Here is a 20,369-nt window from a genome sequence, read left to right on the forward strand (position 1 = left end):
CAATGTTTTCCATAGGCAGAATTCCTATGGAGTGTTCTGGGCTTGCAACATTAAAGGTGGAAAAGGCAATGGAGTTAATCTCAGTTTTTAAAATAACTTTACAAATAATGAATTATGGGGTATTCTTACTCCCTTCAAAATGGAACTGTTTGAGAGCCTCCATGTGCATGTTGAGAGAGCACATGTAAGTGATGGCAGAAACAGGTTATTACACAACTGAACAGAGAAAACCACCACAATGGTAGCTTTATACACCTTTAAATCTTTTTTTTATTCTCATTAATATATTGTTTAATTAATATTATTTAATTTGTATTCATAACGAATCACTGGTTCAGGACAGCAACCCAAGATACGTCGGCGTTGAAATAAAAATGAAGAATGATGATAATTCTGACAAGGTTTCTTAAGATAATTATTAACGAAGGTCATTAAATTGCATTCATTTGGTTAAAACCCTAACAGAATACATCTCAATGGCTTAAAACCAGTTTAAAAAATATAATGATGAATATATCTAACCTGGCTTATTTTCCTGGAATAAATATTAATCACAATTGTAAAATTCTAGATCAAACGCCTTTAATTCTAAGTTAAATATACACACCTAGCTATGACCCAACAATTAAACCCCTAAGTATTTACCCAAGAGAAATAAAAATATATACGACAAAAGACTTGTCAAGGATGTTTATAGTACCTTTAACCACTATAGGCAAAACCTGGAAACAACCTAAATGTCTATCAAGAGGAGAATGGATCCACCAACAGAGCACTGGTCAGCAATAAAAAGGAAGTGGTGATGTACAACGATATGGATGATTCTCTAGATGGATGTGGAGTAACAAGAAGCCAGGCACAAAAGAGTACATGACATACGATCCCATTTACCTGAAGTTTTCGAACAGGTAAGAAGAATCAGAAAATGGTTGTCCTGGGAGGGGATGCTGACTGTGAAGGGGTATAAGGAAACTTTCTAGAGTAAAAGTAACATCTTATATCTTGTTACATGGTTGTACACACATGACAAAATTCATCAAATTACACACTTAAGATTTTGTGTGCTTCACTGTTTTGAGTTTTACTTTCAAAAAAAATCAATACCTGATGTATCTATCTTAAAGTACACAACCAAGAATTCAAAAAGTCATGAAGAAATTTCTCAATGTTTTCCTAACAGTATAACATATTTATATTTATAGAACATTTAATACACATTTGATTGCAAATGTAAGGGAGGGGGTGATGGACCATAAGAAAGAGACAGTGACAAATACAGATGAGAGAAAGTCTAATGTATGTCCAACTGGAAAGAACAGACAGAACAAGTAGGAAAATAAAAAAAATAAAAAATAAAAAATAAAAAAAAAAAGAACAGACAGAACAGAGACGTGAAAATAATTTAAATAGGAAATGGCTCGAATTTCCCCAGAACTGATGAAAATAAGAATCCATATCTGCAGGAATCCAGAGAGAAAGGAAAAAAAGACCATTGACAACCGAATGACGGCAGAATTCCCAAAAGCCCAATGGGAGCCCCAAGGCAGTGGAATATTTTCAAGGCACTCAGAAAAGTAACTACAAACCTAGAAGTGTGTACCTAACCAAATTACTTTTTAGGAACAAAAATAAATATATTTATAAATAAATAAATTAAATGTGTTTACCACCAAGAGATTTGCACTTGAAGGACCCGTTCTATTTAACAGAGCTTCTAATCCTCTCTACCACCCACTCACAGCACACCTAATCCCGTTTCTTGGTCTGCTTTACCTTCTTTCCATAACTTGTCATCATCTTCTAAAATATACAATTTATTTTCATGTAATTTAAACGGCCAATCTCTTCCTCATGACTGGAAGCTCTATAGAGGCAGTAATTTTTGTATGTTTTATTCACTAACATATGCTAGGCCCCCAGAAAAGCACTTGACAACCTTAAGTACTCAATAAATATTTTTTGAATGGATGAATGAATAAACGAATGAATGATATACTTTAAGAAGAAGGGAAAGTAATTGCCGTGATCTGAGTGTATCCTTCCCAAATTCACATGTTGAAATTCTAACCCCCAAGGTGATGGTATTAGGCGGTGAGACACTGGAAGATGATCAGATCATGAAGGCAGAGCCTTTGTGAATAAGTTTAGGCCATTCTAGAAGAAGCCCAAGAAAATCCCTTGTCCCTTCTGCCATGAAAGTTTACAGCAAAAAGATGGCCCTTTAGAAAGCAGGTCCCCAACCAACCACAAATCTATGTATGCCTGGATGCTGGACTTCCCAGCCAGAACTGTGATAAAAAAAAATTTGTTTGGTATTTTGTTTTAGCAGCCTGAAAGGACTTTTGGTGGCTTGTCTTGCCCCTCATCTACCTATAACTAACAAAATGTCATGAAACAGGGTTCCCACTATGGCTCAGCGGGTTATAAACCCAACTAGTATCCATGAGGATGCCAGTTTGATCCCTGGCCTCATTCAGTGGGTTAAAGATCTGGCATTGACGTGAGCCATGGTGTAGGTCACAGATGCACCTTGGATCCCACGTTGCTGTGGCTGTGGTGTAGGCCAGCCGCTGCGGCTCTGATTCAAACCCCTAGCCTGGGAACCTCCATATGCTGTGGGTGTGGCCCTAAAAAAGAAAAAAAAAAAGTCATGCAATAGATATTTTTTAGTTGAACCTCATCAAAAACTCAAACTTCTTGTCCTCTGAAACTGCCTCTTGCTCAATGTTTATCCATGATCCAGGCTCAGCATATCTAAAGCATTTTTCCTACAATCTCACATGTTTCTCAGATTATTTCCTACTTAGATCTTCCCTAAAAGGAATGGTTTTGCACATCACTCCTAAGTGGGTTCTGTCCCGAAAGCACATCCACAAACAACTGCAGAGAAATCTTTCACTGACCCCATGACAACCAAACTGAAATCCAGACTCGTTTCTCACAATGTGGAAGTGATCTTGATTTCAGGAGGCTGTGCATGCCCTTTGGTCTGGTGTTCCAGACAAACTTCTAAGCTCCTGCCATCAAACATGAAGCCTCTCACTGCATCTATAAAGAAATTATAAACCTTTATATTTATTGGTCACACACTCTGCCACTCCCTGGTTTCTTTTGGTAATACTTCTTTACTGCCCTCGCATCCTATTAGACTGTCCTCTGATCCTCGCATCAGATCACACTCTTCTCATTTTTGACTAACAAGTTCAGTTGCTTTAATTCCAGCCCACTGTCCTAAAAGCTCTAAATAATTAATACCCATACAATACTTTAACTTTACTAGAGAGCTGGCCATCGTCCACTATCTGAATATCAGTCACTGCAGTCTGGGAAGCATGTTCAAGGGAGAAGGGAATCAAGATTATTCAGTGGTTTCACTTCATGGAGGCGTGTGTATCACAGGACTTCCATCACAGAGAGGGTGCAACAGGCTCCCAGCACACACACTAATAGGCTATGAATGCCACTACCTGGGCAGATTAAAAACACATAAGTAAAAGAGCTAGGACCTTACTAATTAAATAGACAGCAACAAAGTCTCTTTAATAAGAGCAGGCAACCTTTTTCAATTTAGTTGTCCAATTTGGCTCTTTCCAGGAACACCTGGTCATGGTCTGGACCTCTGGTCTTTCATTTCAGAGCTTACATTTACCTTCTCTGGATAAAATTACCCTTTTTCTTTTAAAGACCAGAGCTCCACTGCCCTTTGAACTGAGTCTTAAAGCAGTGGGGAATAACAGATAAAGGACTAGAAGGTAAGCTGCACAATCTGGAGTCTGTTCCCGCCTAGGAAACACCATGACAATCGGGATGGATCATTGAAGCGAAAAACAATATTTGACGCTGACTTTAATAACACAGTAATAAGTGACTTTTTTGATATGAGATTTTTAAAGTATGGTAATATTCATTTGACCATATAATTACAAGTATATGCACAAAAACAGAATTTATTACTCGAAATCATAAATATATAACAAGATCAGCATTTTAAAAAGCAGAAAGAACCCACAAAATGCCCCTATACTTATTTCCTTTTTGTTCCTCAATAAATTAAAATCTTACTAGACATTAGAGATAAATAAGAGAATTTCAAAGAGTAGGAAGGGGCTAAGTATATTCTAGATGGTAAAATACTCTCTAAACTAATTATGACAGTACTATATCTCGGAAATGCTAACAACATTTAAATTAAGCTCAATGACATTTTCAGAGACTCTTCAACACTCAAAAGCCTGAGTTTAATGCAAAGGCCATCAGGGTAGCCCCCATTCATATGTATTTCAAAATATTCTCCTTATTTGCTTCTAAGTACAGTTACTGCAAACAGATGGTCAGCAACCTTACTTAGAGGGCAGACTGGCTGTGGACTTAGCTCCTCTATGTTCTATTTTACTTTGCCAAATTCTGTGGACAGTTGAATCTTATCAACTGTCATGTTCTCACCGGAGATTGCAGGCTGCCAAAACCAGAGTTTGGTTTGACCAGCAAGTGTACTATTTTTGGTGTTGCACATTTGGGGTTCTGAATACCTGAACATGGAATGTGTACTGCCATCCATGACACCTCTCTAGACGGTCTCACACATTCAGGCTACCTCCCTGACCCCCATAAGCACTGTCCTGCAGGAACTCTGTAGTGCAACCAGCTTACCCATTCACAAGCTTCTAAACCTAGGACTTTCTCTTTCTTCTCACACAGTTATGGAAACTTGACTTGTTATTCAACGCCCAGCTTAAATTCTGCTTCTTCCGTAAAGCCTAACATGAGAAACTCAGTCTGCTTGTGGTGATTTCTTCATCCTGCTAATCCTTGAGCTCTCATGGATGGTTTCATTCTCCTAGCACATACCAAATGGCATGATTCCCCTCCCCCACCTTTCTTTTTGTTTGTTTTTGTTTTTGCTTTTTAGGGCCACACCCACAGCATATGAAAGTTGCCAAACTAGGGGTCTAATCGGAGCTACAGCTGCTAGCCTACACCACAGCTGCAGCAGTGCCAGACCCAAGCCGAATCTGTGACCTACACCACAGCTCACACAGCAACACTGAATCCTTAACCTACTGAGCGAGGCCAGGAATCAAACCCGCGATGTCACGGTTCCTAATTGGATTCGTTTCCACTGTGCCATGACAGGAACTCATGATTTCCTCTGAACCAAACAAAATAGCCGGGGCCTCTCTACTTGCTCCCTAAAGCGTACTTAAAAACTTGCAATATAAACAGTACTCAATAAACCTTTTGGTGGTGGCAATGCAGAAGTCAAGGCAAAACAGGTACTGGAAAGAAAAACTGAAGATCCTGTGAGGCTGTGGCCTCTGGTGGAAACTCCACTCAGAGCCCATGCATTCCGCAAGGCCTGTGAGTGACTTCCAGTGATACAAATCAATGGAGCATGAAGACGGAGTACTGCCTATCCCTTGAGCAAATGACATAAAATGACCACAGAAGAGATGGCGATGCTTGTAAAGTGAAAAGGCTCTCAACACTGAAAAAGGAAAAAAAAAAAAAAAGGCACAATCACAAGCCTCAGAGATTTGTCTCAGCTTATAAGGCAATCCCCACTTCCATTCCTTCCTCCGACCCTCCTTGGAAAATCACACAACCAAAATAAACAGGTACTAGGAAATGGATAGGAATCTGTGTTCTGATAAAGGTCCTTTCTTTTTCCTAGGGGGGAAAAAAAATTAAGTCATGGTTTAAGAATACATTTGGAGTTCCCGTCGTGGCTCAGTGGTTAACAAACCTGACTAGCATCCATGAGGACGCAGGTTCGATCCCTGGCCTCGCTCAGTGGGTTAAAGATCCAGCGTTGCCATGAGCTGTGGTGTAGGTCGCAGATGCAGCTCGGATCTGGCATTGCTGTGGCTGTGTTGTAGGCCAGCAGCTACAGCTCCGATTTGACCCCTAGCCTGGGAACCTCCATATGCGATGGGTGCGGCCCTAAAAAGAGGGAGAAAAAAAAAAAAAGAGAGAGTACATGTGTAAAACAGGCATTTTTACCTGCATGACAGGAGAGGGACTTGGTCAAGTTTCTCTGGATGGCTAGATGGGCACGCCCCCTGGTGGACACTTCCTGGCTCACCTCTGGAATGGTTGGTAGCAACTGTGAGCTGTTTCTAAGACATTATTTTCCAAAAATTATTCCCTCACTTAATATTATTAGTAATATTTCTGATAACCTAACTCTTCTTTCATTACATCTCCAAATACAAGCTTATTGTTAAAAGTGAGGCATAGCTTTGGGCTAATATGTTTGAAAGCATTAAATGAAAGATTCAAACTTATCTTGAAAGGCTATAAAATTAAAGAAAATAACATATGCTTTGCTCTCTTGAAATTAATATTAGAATCACTGATGACAGTGTTTAAGATAGTATGTTGGAGTTCTCGCTGTGGCACAGTCGGATGAGAGGCATCTTGGGAGCACTGGGATGCAGGTTTGATCCCTGGTCCTGCACAGTGGGCTAAGGATCCAGTATTGCCGCCACTGTGGTTTAAGGCACAACTTCAGCTTGGATCTGATCTCTGGCCCGGGAACTCCATATGCCATGGGGTGGCCAAAAAAGAAAAAAAAAAAAAACTTAGTGATGTTAATTGAGTAAAGGCATGGTTTCTAGGCACTGTGATGGGGATTTAAAAAAAAAAAAATCTCATATCTCCATATGCTTAGACAAATACAAAACAACCATACAAACCAATCTCAAATGGCAAAGGTATAAAGTAGATAATTCAATTCAACAAGCATTTATTGAGTGCCCAATACATTACAATATAGAAGAAAGAAATTTGTTTTGATCTGGATGGCACTTGAGCTGGTCCTTAGAGAAGAACTTGGATTAGAATTTCAGTAGGGAGAGAAGTGGCTAGTATTCCATTATTAACTATAATTTTATCCCACAAAGGGAAAGAGACATGAGCATAATTCATAAATAAGAACTTTCAGCAAATTCATGAAAAATCAAATGGAGAAATGCATTTGATAAGAGAAAAAAAAAAGATTATTCCAGAAGATAAATAACAGAAAAATAAGTTAGGAGAAGTTTCAAGAGGGTTCATAAAGTCAGGTTAAAAATTTGGGTTTTAATCCACAGAAAGTAAAGATTCTATTAAAGTTTCTCCCAAGAGAAGGACAAAACTAATGCAGGTATTTTTAGGGAAATACATCTTGGCATAATACACAGAATTAAAGAGGAATGGGAAAAGGCTAGAAGCAGGGAGGCCAGTTATGAAGATACTGCAAACATCCAGCCATCAGGGGTGAAAATGTATGGACTTGAGGGTGGGAAATACATCAAAAAGAAGCAAGCAAAACAAACAAACAAACAAACAAAAACAGTGCCTGTATTCGTTAAACCAATGTTTGATGAGCACTTATTATCTGCCAAGTTAAGAAACCATGGTAACCAAAACAGATACAATCCCTGTCCTCCTGGAACCTGCACTCCAGGGGAAGAGAAAGAGTCAATGACACACTCAGAGAGAGGCAGCTGGAGCAGCAGCAAGGGGAGAGGCAATATTCCAGGGATCTGGAATCATGGAGACAAAAGCCCTGACTCATGCAGAACCTTAACAGTGCAACCTGGATTGAGGGTAAGAGAGCAAAGCATGCAAAGAAAGACAGGCACTTGCTCCTACAGAGTCCTGTGAGACCATATTTTATTCATAAGAGCAGCTGAAGGTGACTGAAGAGCTTTAAGAGGGTCATGACAAAATCAAATTGTACCTTTAAATGATTCCATGAGAACATGATGGAAGATAACATGAGAAAAAAAATGTATATATATATATGTATGCATGACTGGGTCGCTTTGCTATACAGCAGAAATTGACAGAACATCGTAAATCAACTATAATTTTTTTAAAAGTAGTCATTAACCAGTCAAGACTTTAAAAACGCCAGATAGTTTTCTCCCAATCTAACTAAGCAATGGATCTTATGATCTGAAACATACTTATTATTGATCTGGGGGGAGGGGGTGGTGCACGGGCACATTCATCTTTCCATGTTCTTGGTCTATTCTGCTGATCCTACTAGCTATACAGGTGTGTCAGCACCACTACGTCTGTGATGGGTCAACACAAGTCATTAGTGCACGGTGATAGCATACAAGGATATATTTTTAAAGTTAGAATCTGATGCTCTTAACATCATAGTCTCAGCCACTTCCCAGGTAAGAAGACTTCTATCTGCAGTCTCGATGAGATTCCATTCCCCGGAGGCATTTTCTTTTAGGAAAGCTATGAAATGGTGATTTGCACATCATACACAAGATCAGCTGAGATTACCCCAATGATAATGAAAGAATGCTCTTTTTTCACCTCCACTGAGTAATTCTGTTAAACACCAAATTTAAAGGAGGCTCCACAGAGCTGATGAACACTAAAAATGGAAGGAGAATTTTCAATATCTGAGGTCAACTTATAACAAGTCTCCTAGAAAACCACAGGTTATTTCTCTTACAAAATAAAAATAGCTGTTAAGTTCTGTTCACACTGATTTCTAGCCTCAATCTTATCTCACTTTAACTTGAAGACTCAGTATAAATTCAGCATAGCTTCATAAGGGTTTAAGGAGACTTAGGAAGAAATCCAAACTATCAGCTATTGAATATGAGAACTTAGAAGCCTTTTCAGAAAAAGGAGAGAAAAAAAAAAAATACTGCAATTGTCCACCTATCGAGGGTTGAAAGTTCTGAAGTTAGATAACTGAAAAAATGATATAAAATGCTGCAAACCCTAGACATTTAAAGAAACCTCATCAAATTATATTGCAAAGGAATAGTGATCATCACGCTCTATAATCAACATAAATGTCTGAGGTGGTGGTAATCTAATAATATACTTAAGTTACTGACCTACTTACTGATTTACATGTAAATTCTATAGGCTTAATCAGTAATCAAAACAGTCTTAGGGCAGGAAAATATAATTTCTTTTTTTGTGGAGGGGGAGGAGAGAGGGACGCACTCATGTCACATGGAGGTTCCCGGACTAGGGGTTGAATCGGAGCTGCAGCTGCTGGCCTATGCCACAGCCACAACAACTCCAGATCTTTAATCCACTGATTGAGGCCAGGGATCGAACCTGTGTCCTCATGGATACTAGTCTGATTCATTTCCACTGAGCCACAATGGGAACTTCCATAATTTCTAATATATTATTTACAATTCAAATAAATAATTTCAAATGGAAGATAATCACTCCATAGGATGAAACTTAAATATATAAAGTAGAAACATACATAAAAGGTATATTTCTTTATGTAAAAGAGAAGGCAAAGAGTTTCTTACTTCTGTTTACTCCCATATTTGTGCATTAACCTTCTTCTTGAGAAACATGGCAAGACTCCAGATCAAGTACATTTCTATAAAAGCCTAATTACTTGTTCCCTTGCACACATAATACACAGACATGTATACAAGTACAAATAGAACAATCTGAGGAAAACATGTTTTTTTTTGTGCATTTATTTTCTTTGATCTTAACCTACCTCTCACCCAAAAAATACAGTGATTTAGTATGATACAGTTAAGCGTTTACATAATAATTTCAAGATGGTGGATAAAAGGGAAAAATGTTACCCACAATATACTTCAAAAGAATAGAATATATTTATATGAAGCACACAAAGCAAGGCCCAACATTTCCTTTCTGAAACATGTGGCCAATTTGATGTCCCTATGTGGTGGCTAAAGAACACAAAATTAAAAGTTGTAGCATCTCTTTAGAGTGGTTTTGAACATACAACATTGTATAAAGCATTGTAAGAGTTTCTAAACTTATTCATTAGAAATGAAAGAATGAAAGATACTCACACAATGGAAAAGGCCTGATTATCTTTCATTTCACTACCCTATACAAGCACTGTTTTACCTAAAAAAAAACAATGAAATTAATTGAAAACTTAAATTACTTCATAAAAGGGGTGGGAGGAGGCAAAGAATACCATGTACATCCAACTGTAAAATCTGTTATTAAAGAAAAAGACATGGAAACTATTTCAACAATATGCTTGTGAAAAATGAAGAGAAAAAAGAGGCTTGAAACATCAAAAATGTTGAGATCAAACAATACCCCCAACCTCTTTTAATGCTCTAAAGAATAAAAGAGTCCCTTCTAGTCATAGCCAGGGTTAGTTGTTTGAAACTGATATTTATGAAATCTAGACTATGGTGTGCATTGAGTCTTTTGTTTTCCCAGTGTGAGCATATCCTCTTGGTAGCAACCCTTTCAGTTATGTAACAATTCAGTCAGTCCTGCAGTACCAGCTAAGAACCATGACTGGCCAATGAGTTAACCACTTCATTCCAAAGGAACGTTTTCCTTTTCCAAAAATGATCAAGATTAATACCAACCCAACTACCTTTTACCTTTTGTATCAAAACAAAAGGTGAATTTACAAAGTGTCATCATGCCATTATACACACCACAAGAAATACTGATAAATATTCTAAAGACAATGAGAATACGCAGCAATACTGTCAGGGGAGAAGATGGATGCCAGTGTGTAGGGATTCCTTTGTAACTCCAGAGGAGCATGCTGAACTGCACCGTGAATATGTGATCAGCAAAACTCAGATTGAAGGAAATGCCACAGGACAAACAGTTCCAGTTCCTTTTCACAAACACAGTCCTCGCTTTCCAGTTTCAATACAAATTTCAGTTACCGCAGCTTAATACCAGTCACTTGACAACATAGTTCAAATTTCAGCTAGTATGGTAACTGTGAGTAATCACATAAAGTACAAACTTCACTACTAGCTCTCCAGTTCAAAGATCATTATGTAAACCAGGTAAACAGCAGGTGCGCATCATGATTAGTGAGCAGTCATGCCATTTCCTTCAAAGTCTGTCACCAATGGGTCACTGGGCACAGACAGCAAAGCATGTAGCTGTGTTGCCTCCTTGTCTCCCAATGATAAATCCACATGACATTTTATAAAAAATCTGACAATTGAAAAAGGGCACTGGCCAACTAAGATGAAAATGAAGCAAAGAAACAAAAAGTGATAATGTCAGGATGAAATTCTAATACAAAATAAATGAAAGTAATGGAATAGATCACCATGGGAATTTTTGACACTGCCACCATTTAAGAGACTCCAGATCTACAGTCAGAGGAACTTGGTGAAGAAAATCTTGTCAACATAAATAAGGAAGGTAGTTGTGACAAAGAGGATGAAGACATCCCAAAGGAAGTGACATTGGCCAAAAAAAAAAAAAAAAAAAGTTGATATTAAAGGAACTCTAAGAGACACTTCACGACATGGAAACAGCAAAACACAAAATATTGAAAGTTGATCCAAAATTAAAAAGGAGTTTGACAATTTATCTGACATTAAAAAAAATGCTCACTCGGTATCATAAGTTTTTTTTTTTTTTTTTTGTCTTTTTGCCTTTTCTTGGGCCACTCCCGTGGCATATGGAGGCTCCCAGGCTAGGGGTCCAATCAGAGCTGTAGCCACCAGCCACAGCCACAGCAACTCGGGATCCAAGCAGAGTCTGCAACCTACACCACAGCTCACGGCAACGCCGGATCCTTAACCCACTGAGCAAGGCCAAGGATCAAACCTGCATCCTCATGGATGCTAGTCCGATTCATTAACCACTGAGCCACAACGGGATCTCCGGTATCATAAGTTATATAACAGAAAGGCAAGCACTATTCAACCTACTCTCAGTAAAGGGTTTTCTACACAGAAAGAACATACTTTAATTTGATGTTCTAGTATTAAATAAATATTCATTTTAATTACTTTTTTTGTTTGTTTCTCTACATATTAAAACCAACAGTGAAAGAGTTAATGTTTTAAAACAGAAATGTTTAAAGGTCACAGAACAAGTGCAACTTTTTGCAATTAAGATCACTTTGTACGGTTTTGGCTTGCACATTTTTATGGTCCAGCACTCCCATGGGAAGTTCAGACTATCACAAGGGAAAGAAAGGGTAAAGAAAAATCCAGAAAAGTTGGGTCTACCCAGAGAGGGCAGTGAAACAGAAAGTAAACAACTACTATTTTTATATTACACAACACTACAAGTAAATAATAATTTTTTCTTTCTCTAGCATGTCTTCCCTCTAAGTCTCACACACACACACAAAAAGCAAGGATAAAACAGAGATGCCATGGGAGTTCTGATTGTGGTGCAGTAGGAACAAATCCGACTAGTATCCATGAGAATTCGGGTTCAATCCCTGGCCTCACTCAACAGGTTAAGGATCCAGCATTGCCGTGAGCTGTGGTATAGGTCGCAGATGTGGCTTGGATCCCGTGTTGCTATGGCTGTGGTACAGGCCAGCAGCTGCAACTCCAATTCAATCCCTGGCCTGGGAACTTCCATATGCCACAAGTGTGGCCCTGAAAAGCAAAAAAAAAAAAAAAAAACAGAGATGCCAATTATTAAGAATGGACAGTTACTCAGAATTTATATTCCTTATTTTGTAATATTATATCTTAAACCCCATGTATTCTAAAAGTGAAGACAAACTTTTTATTTGATTTATGTTCAATACTTAACACAGTATTTGTTTGTAGCAACAAAAGACATATTAGTTGTCGGGAGAAAGATGATTAAAAAAAATTTCTCCATTTACATTACACACTGTAAATTACCTACCTAACAACCACTCTCCTCTCCTTCCTTTGACAACAAACAATGATTTTATTTGGGAGGACATTATGTCTAGGAGCAAGCCACAAACTATGAGATAGTGATTAGGAAAATTCACTCAATTTCCTAGGCCCCGTTGCAGTTGGGAATAGCCACGTGATGAAATCATGCCCTTTGTCCACTACTGCCTAAAAAATATAAAGAGAAATCTATTGAGAGATTCTGGAAAACTTCTGCAACCCAGATTTTAAAAAGTGATGAACACCTCTGGAATTAGTCTTCTCATGCCCGCCCTTCTTCACACCTTGGTCTCTCACTTCTTCTCACCTTGAACACAAATATGACATCTAAAACTGTAGGAGTCATATTACATCCATAAGGCAAAAGCCATGAGAGAAACAGCCAAGAGAAATTCCAGATATGTTGGCTCTAGCATCACTGGAAACCTAAGCTAATGAACACTTGTAAACCACTCACCTCCAAATTTTTTATTATGAGGCAGAGGGCCAGGGAGCAGTTTCTAATTCACACTCAAGTTTTCTGTTATTTGCAGCCAAAAGCATTCCATGGATTAACGATTCTTTTTTTCTTTTTTTTTTTTTTTTTTTTCCTTTTTTTAATAGCCACACCTGTGGCATATGGAAGTTCCTGGGCCAGGGGTCAAATCGGAGCTACAGCTGTGGCCTATGCCACAGCTACAACAACACTTGGATCTGAGCCACATCTGCAACCTATGCTGCAGCTTGCGACACTGCCAGATCCTTAACCCACTGAATGAGGCCAGGGATCAAATCTGCATCTTCACAGCAACATCATCAGGTCCTTAAACCACTGAGCCACAACAGGAACTCCTAACCATTCTTATTTTAAACTAAGTCAATTTTAAGTGTAAATGGTCAAAGATTAAGGAAAACAAAACTACTCTAATTAATTGTGGTAGCAAGCTGATTAAATATTTTCTTGATTTAATTTTGATTTCTATTAGTACTGTGACAATGTCTGTACAATCACTTTTTTAAGAAAAGCAAGAAATATTAATGTAATAAAAATTTCTAAATGTATTTATTTTCAGGCTTAAAAATATTTATTCCACTGTATGCTCCTCTCGAGACAATATTTATCTCTTTCAACACTGAGTAACCAAAAATGACAACATTACGAAAGTTACCAAAAATTCTATTCTTTTTATTATACTTATATACCCAACTCACAGCTTCTTTTGTGTAGCCACAACACACAGTAGTACTGGGGCTTAGTCAGTGATGACTAACCAAAACTACACTCAAACTATACACACATGACAGGGAGAAATAAACTAAATGCAGACTGATTTTAAAAATAGCTCTTTGTCTTTTCCTGTCATAGCTTTAAAAAATTGCCATACTTCCTCTGAAAAATTTTAATTTTCTGTTCCATTGGCTCATTACCTGGTGGTCTTTTCTTTTGGGGAACATTTTCATTACCTTTACCAAGGTTATGCTGCAAATGTCTCTAAAACAAAGCCTGTGGCCAGCATCCTTCCTCAAAGACAGGAGCTGGATCCTAGTCATTTTTGGAGGCCAATGTCAAACACGGTCTTTATACACATTAAAGTTGATCTATTCTGAATATTAAAAATACTTCCCTGTCATTTCAGGTATGAAAAATAATCCATTTGAATCCTGCCTGATTTCAACCACTCCACCCGCCACTACCGACCTCCCTTACTAGCCTCCCTTTCTCCATTACAAGATTCCACCCAGGGCAACTATCTTTGCCAGCAGTTTTCCTTCTTTTTTGGCTGAGTGACCTTAAAGATGAAAGCAAACAATGGCAAAGGCAAGGATGGTGCCTAAGTCAGTGACAGTCAACAATCATTTGAAGGTCCATTAACACTTCTGTTCCAAGGCCCTATTATAGGAACCTGTGACTATTTTCAGTTAAAAATAAAGAAACTGAGCCTTCATAGGTGAAATTAACCCAGTGAATTCATAGAATGTAACTGACAACAGTATGGTCTCCGGAGCCCATTCCCCTCCCTCTCCCTACCCCACGGTAAAACTTCTCAAAAGAGCTATCTTGCCCTTGCTCTCCTTGACGGACCCACTCCATGCTGGTCTAAAACTCCACCACGACACAGAAATTATCCCTATTCAGGTCCACAGTCTGCAGGTGCCAAATCCAATGGCCAGTCCTCTGTGCTCCAACCTGTTTTTTCAGCAGCACTTGACCCAAATGATGACTAACTTTGAACACTCCTCTCTAGCTTCCTGATGGTACCTCAGCCTCACTGGCTGCTCCATCTTTCTTCTTTGCTGGTTTCTCCTTTGCTGGTTTCTCCTCCTCCCAACTTGAACATGAGGGTCTGGCCCAGAGTTCAGTTTTCAGACCTCTCTCTTCACTCACTCCTTGGTGAGTCATCTGGCCACATGAACTTATATTCCTTTGGGTGCCAATAATTTCCAAGTGGAAAACTCCCTCCTGACCTACCCTTAACTTCACACACATAGGACCAACTCCATAATTAATCTTTCCTGCTGCCACATCAAGCTTTTTATTAGAAATCCTCTTAACTAAGTTGATGAGAAGCTTGTTTAAATTTTTCAAAAACTGAATATACTTTGGGTGAAGCAGAGACTCATTTAAAAAAAAAAAAGACATTGTAAATTTTCCTTTTTATTTAAAACACAAAATTCATTCATTCGCTAGCCAATCTTTTCCCATAAGACAAAAGCCTCTTCTCTGAACATAAGCCCATATATAAATGTTCCATATCATTCTCCTATAACACCTTGGATTGTCATATGATTTCAAGTTTTATTTTATCCAAAATAGAACAAGAATATTGAGACACTAATAATGCATTCTGAGTGCAGAATACTTCTAGATTTTTATGATTTTTCTCAATTGTTTACAGCTGGCTTGCCCATACTTAATCACAGCAAATTTTTATAGCCCCACTCTGCTTTTTCTAGTTGGTTTTCAAGCAAACAAGTCTCTCAGTTTTCAAGCAGACAACTTTTTAAACTCAATATCCATTAGTCTATAAGAGACCTGACAAATTATGTAATTACCATGATAAAAACCATGATGAGCATAATGAGGCTCTTGGTGGCACAAAATTCAACATAAAGGAACATGGCATGCTATGAGTGGTCTGTTCGCTTCGGGGGTTTAGAAGGCTTTGGCATTAGATAATATGTTTCACGGTGAAAATGGAAAGCATTGGTTAATCCGAGTCCATTAAGGGGATGTGGAAAAAGAAAGTTCCTGATTTTCACTTCCCACCGCCATCACCATGAAGCCAGAATTTTTCCAGCTCTCCTCACCTTTGGAAACGGCAACACCCAATGAGTAAAACTAAAGCATTTAATTCCTCTCTCCATCTCACCAATACCTTAAGGCACCAGTGATTCCTGTCTTTCTAGGAACCCTCACCAATATATCCTGATGTTCTCACTTCTCTCCATCTTCACCTCTAACATGCTGTCATCTCTCAGCTGTAGTACTCCGTAACTAGTCTCCTCACTTCTGTTCTTGCCTCCCGCTATTTTCCACAAAGCCGCCTGAAAGAACTTTGGAGAATGTGAGGGCAGCATTGCTTCTCTGCTTTTAACTCTTCATTGGCTACTCATTATTCATGGAACAAAAGTGGAAACTCCTAAAGGAGCTGGCATCCAGCACCTCTGCAGCGTTAGACACATCCCTGCCCTCTTGCCCACTCTGCTGTGGGCACACGGCCCATTCTTCCACTATGCCAAGGCCCCACCAGGGCCACCGCACCTATAATCCACTTTGCCTGGAGCACTCTTCCAATGACTTTTTATAAAACTCACTTTGCCTTTTTCAGATGTCGCCTCAAATGTTACACCCTCAGAGAAGTCTCTGTTGATCATTCTAACTAAAGCAGTCTTCCTGTGAGCCTCCTTTCCAACTCTCACCTCCAAGTTACTTTCTATCACATCATCCTGTGCTTTTGTCTTTGCTTTACGACAGTTACCAAATATGGTAATTATCTTAATTATATGTTTATATGGTTCTGTCTCTAGTCACTAAAATATAGTTTCACTAGAAACTATGAATTTCTTCCACCTTGGTTTTGTTTTCTTTCTTTCTTTCTTTCTTTTTTTTTTTTTTTTTTAATCTTTTTAGGGCCGCACCCACGGCATATGGAGGTTCCCAGGCTAGGGGTCAAGTTGGAGCTACAGCCACCAGCCTACACCACTGCCACAGCAATGTGGGATCCAAGCCGAGTCTGGGACCTACACCACAGCTCATGGCAATGCCAGATCCTTAACCCACTGAGCGAGGCCAGGGATCAAACCTGTGTCCTCGTGGATACCAGTCAGATTTGTTTCCACTGAACCACAACGGGAATTTTCCATCTTGTTCATCATTATTTTCTTACTACTCAGCTCAAAACTAAGAGTACCTGCTTAATATAGATTTCATGAGTAAAAAAAAATTAACCTTCTGAAAGATCAGCTGAAGATACTCTCCATGAATCAACTGATATTTCTATGCGTAAAAACCCTAAACTGATACCCATGAAAAAAAAAATTTCTGTATAAGAATGTTCATGGAAGCCTTATTCATAACAGTAAAAACCTGGAAACAAAACAAATGTCCATCAACAGGAGAATGGATAAATTACAGTAGATTCATACTACTACAGAATATTATTCAGTAATGAAAAAGAATAAGGCTGTGAGACAATGTCTCAAAAACATTCTTTGAGAGAAACCAAACAGAAAAGGGTACATAATGCATTATTCCAATTATATAAAGGTCAAGAGCAACACAAAACATCTATGGTGATAAAAAACCAGAGCAGTGGTTGCCTACAGAGGGTGAAATATGGCTGGAAGGAAGTACAAAAGAACCAGAAATGTTCTACATCTTGAGAGGAATAAGGGTTACATGGGAATATGCATTTATAAAAATAATTACGTTGTTCACTGTATACAAATTTTATCACAATTTTTTTAAAGGACAGAAGCCCAAAATTTGCTCACTCAGATGTCACACAGGATGCAAAAACCCAAGAAAGAAAACCACACTACCACCCATTTTCACCAACACCTACCTATTCATTTGTTCATTTGCCTCCTAAATTCGTACTCTTCTCCGGCAGAAAAATAAAAACGTTTGGACCAAAATATTTGGTTAATTGTCCCATGTGGCAACATTATGAAAAAACATTTCAAACTATGACAGACGAAAAAAAAAAAAAAAAAAAAGAAGTTCCCATCGTGGCTCAGCAGAAACCAATCTGCCTAGCATCCATGAGAATGAAGGTTCAATCCCTGGCCTCACTCAGTGAGTTAAGGATCCGGCACTGCCATGAGCTGTGGTGTAGGTCACAGATTCAGCTTGGATCCCATGTTGCTGTGGCTGTGGCAGAGGATGGCAGTTACAGCTCCATTGTGACCCCTAGCCAGGGAACCTCCATGTGCCACAGGTTCAGGCCTAAAAGGACAAAAGCAAAAAAAAAAAAAAAACCCTATGAAAGATGGTTGAGTATGCATTCATTTATGACTAAACCATATGACAGAAAGCATAAATCAGAATATAAGCAATTAGATGACTAATCAACAAAGAATATTAGGAGATGCCAACATTAAGGAGATGTATCAAGTGATGATGTGACATGAGAAGTCCACTGTGACCTGGGTGCTAACAGAATTTAAAGCTATGGGTTGAGCAAGAATGTTATAGCTTTTATTCTTTTTTTCTGTCTCCCAAAATACCTAAGAAATGCCACACACAGACTCGTAATGGCACACAAATGCATAAAATACAAACAAAGAATGTAGAAGAACAAGAAACAGAGACATGCAATTAGAATGTACAAAAAACCTACATGAATCCAATACATACATTTCCTTGAAACACTCTATCCCTGAACAGCCATGTTCACCCAGAGCTTCAAGGACCAAAGCAGTGGCCATAGGCCAATGGAGTTATTGAGCAGTTATAATGCAGTGAGGACAAATGAGAAGCTCGGTTTTTAACTTTATTACATTTAATTAATTTTTATATTTAAAAAGATATTCAATTCAATTGTTGGAAAGTCTTAAGTACGTTTGTAATGCAATTTGTTATGTAAACCTACTTTTTCAACTGTTTGTTTTATACAGGCTGAATATTTCCAATGAAAATTTAGTGTCATAATTGAGACATGCTATAAGTGTAAAATACACATTGCTTTTGAAGACTTAATCCAAAAAGAAAAAGAAAATAGCTCACTAATAGTTTTTTCATTGGTTACATTTTGAAGTGATAGTTTTGATTCATTAGTTTAAATTTTTTAAGGATTAAAATTAGTTTCATCTGTTTCTTTTTACTTTTTTAAATGTGGCTACTAGAAAACTCTAAAGAGTACATATGTGGCATGCATTATGAAATAGTGCTATTCTGAAGCTTATGTATCTAAATGCAGACTAAATATATCATTACAACACATTAATTATTAATATTTCAAATACCTCCTGACCTTTTCACTTGATTGTCTTCTTTTCTTTAGTTGAATGAAATCTGTTTCCACCCTTTCTGCCAGCTCTAGTTTCCTCTTGTTTCTTTTAAATGCAGCTAAACTGAATCCTACAAAAGAAACATTAAAAATAAAATTTGAAAAATATTAGGGCAATGGGGCAGACAAGATAGCCTGAGCAATCTTTTCAGGACAAAATCCTCAAGGATGTTGGATAAAGGGTCTTTTAAGTCTTTTCAATGTACACTTAGGTTGTAAGAGAGTAAGAAAAGTAACCAAAGGTTAAAAAATTAATAAAAAGGTCAAATGCAGAAAGACAAGTCAGTTCTGAAGGCAGATGCCATCCAGGAGTGTCTGCTAATGCATGCCACGGCCAGCTCTCATTTTGAAGGTCTCTGTGCATAGGAGACAACAGATGAGACCTGGGATAGTGCAGCAGGAAAAAACATCCTGAAGATCACCCACAAAAAAGGGGGGAGCCCCAAAGGGTGATAGGCCCTGTGAAGGGGAAAACTGGAAAAAGCCATAATATGCAAAGAATCAGGAAACTTGCAGCTCACACAGCCTTGGCTATAAATGTAAGAAAAGTAAAGTCCTGTTATACTTTGCAGGTTCAGGATGGGGAATTCCGGGGTGGGGTGTGTGCACAGGTGCATGTGTAGAGGAGGGGGAATAAGGGTTCTTCTTATGAACAACTGGAATTATAAGCAAATATGTATGTAATATTAAAATAAAAATATTTTAAAATTCAGACAGGATTAGGAGAATTCATATTACCTATTTTACCTGAAATAAACAAAAAATTATCTTGGTGAGTCAATGCTTCAAAAACCCATTAAACATAAATGGAAAAACCCACCTTAACTCACCCAGACCTTAAAAATTCTCATGTATCAAGCAACATGGGCTCATAATTTTAAAAAATATTCATAAAACACAAGAGAAATAAATAACCAAGAATGAAAGAATAAGTCAGCCAAAAAGAAAGGATAATCTGACCCACAAAGACCTCAGATACTGGAATAACCATATATAGCATAAAGAACATGTTTACACTTATATTGGAGTTCCCATCGTGGTGCAGCAGAAACGAATCCAATTAGGAACCATGAGGTTTCACTCAGTGGGTTCAGGATCCCACGTTGCCGTCAACTGCGGTGTAGGTCGAAGACTTGGCTCAGATCTGGCATTGCTGTGGCTCTAGCCTGGGAACCTCCATATGCCACAGGTATGGCCCTAAAAGGACAAAAAAAAAAGTTTATGTTTATAGACATAAAAAGAAGAT

At 38.2% G+C, this 20,369-nt stretch overlaps 1 protein-coding gene across 13 annotated transcripts in view; it reads right to left on the minus strand.

The window, feature by feature from the left end:
• TASP1 (taspase 1) overlaps positions 1-20,369 on the minus strand; it is a 395,076-nt gene that overhangs the window by 300,236 nt on the left and 74,471 nt on the right. For all 13 annotated transcript variants that reach the window (XR_308663.3, XR_001302035.2, XR_002340057.1 and 10 more), the window contains one exon: positions 19,088-19,194. Coding sequence is in view for 10 of the 13 variants with exons in the window: in XM_021078004.1 (XP_020933663.1) it covers positions 19,088-19,194 (107 nt within the window). In the remaining 3 variants the exon portion in view is untranslated. The remainder of the gene's footprint in view (positions 1-19,087; positions 19,195-20,369) is intronic.

The sequence above is a fragment of the Sus scrofa genome, chromosome 17 (assembly GCF_000003025.6).
Source record: "Sus scrofa isolate TJ Tabasco breed Duroc chromosome 17, Sscrofa11.1, whole genome shotgun sequence".
Classification (NCBI taxonomy): Eukaryota; Metazoa; Chordata; class Mammalia; order Artiodactyla; family Suidae; genus Sus; species Sus scrofa.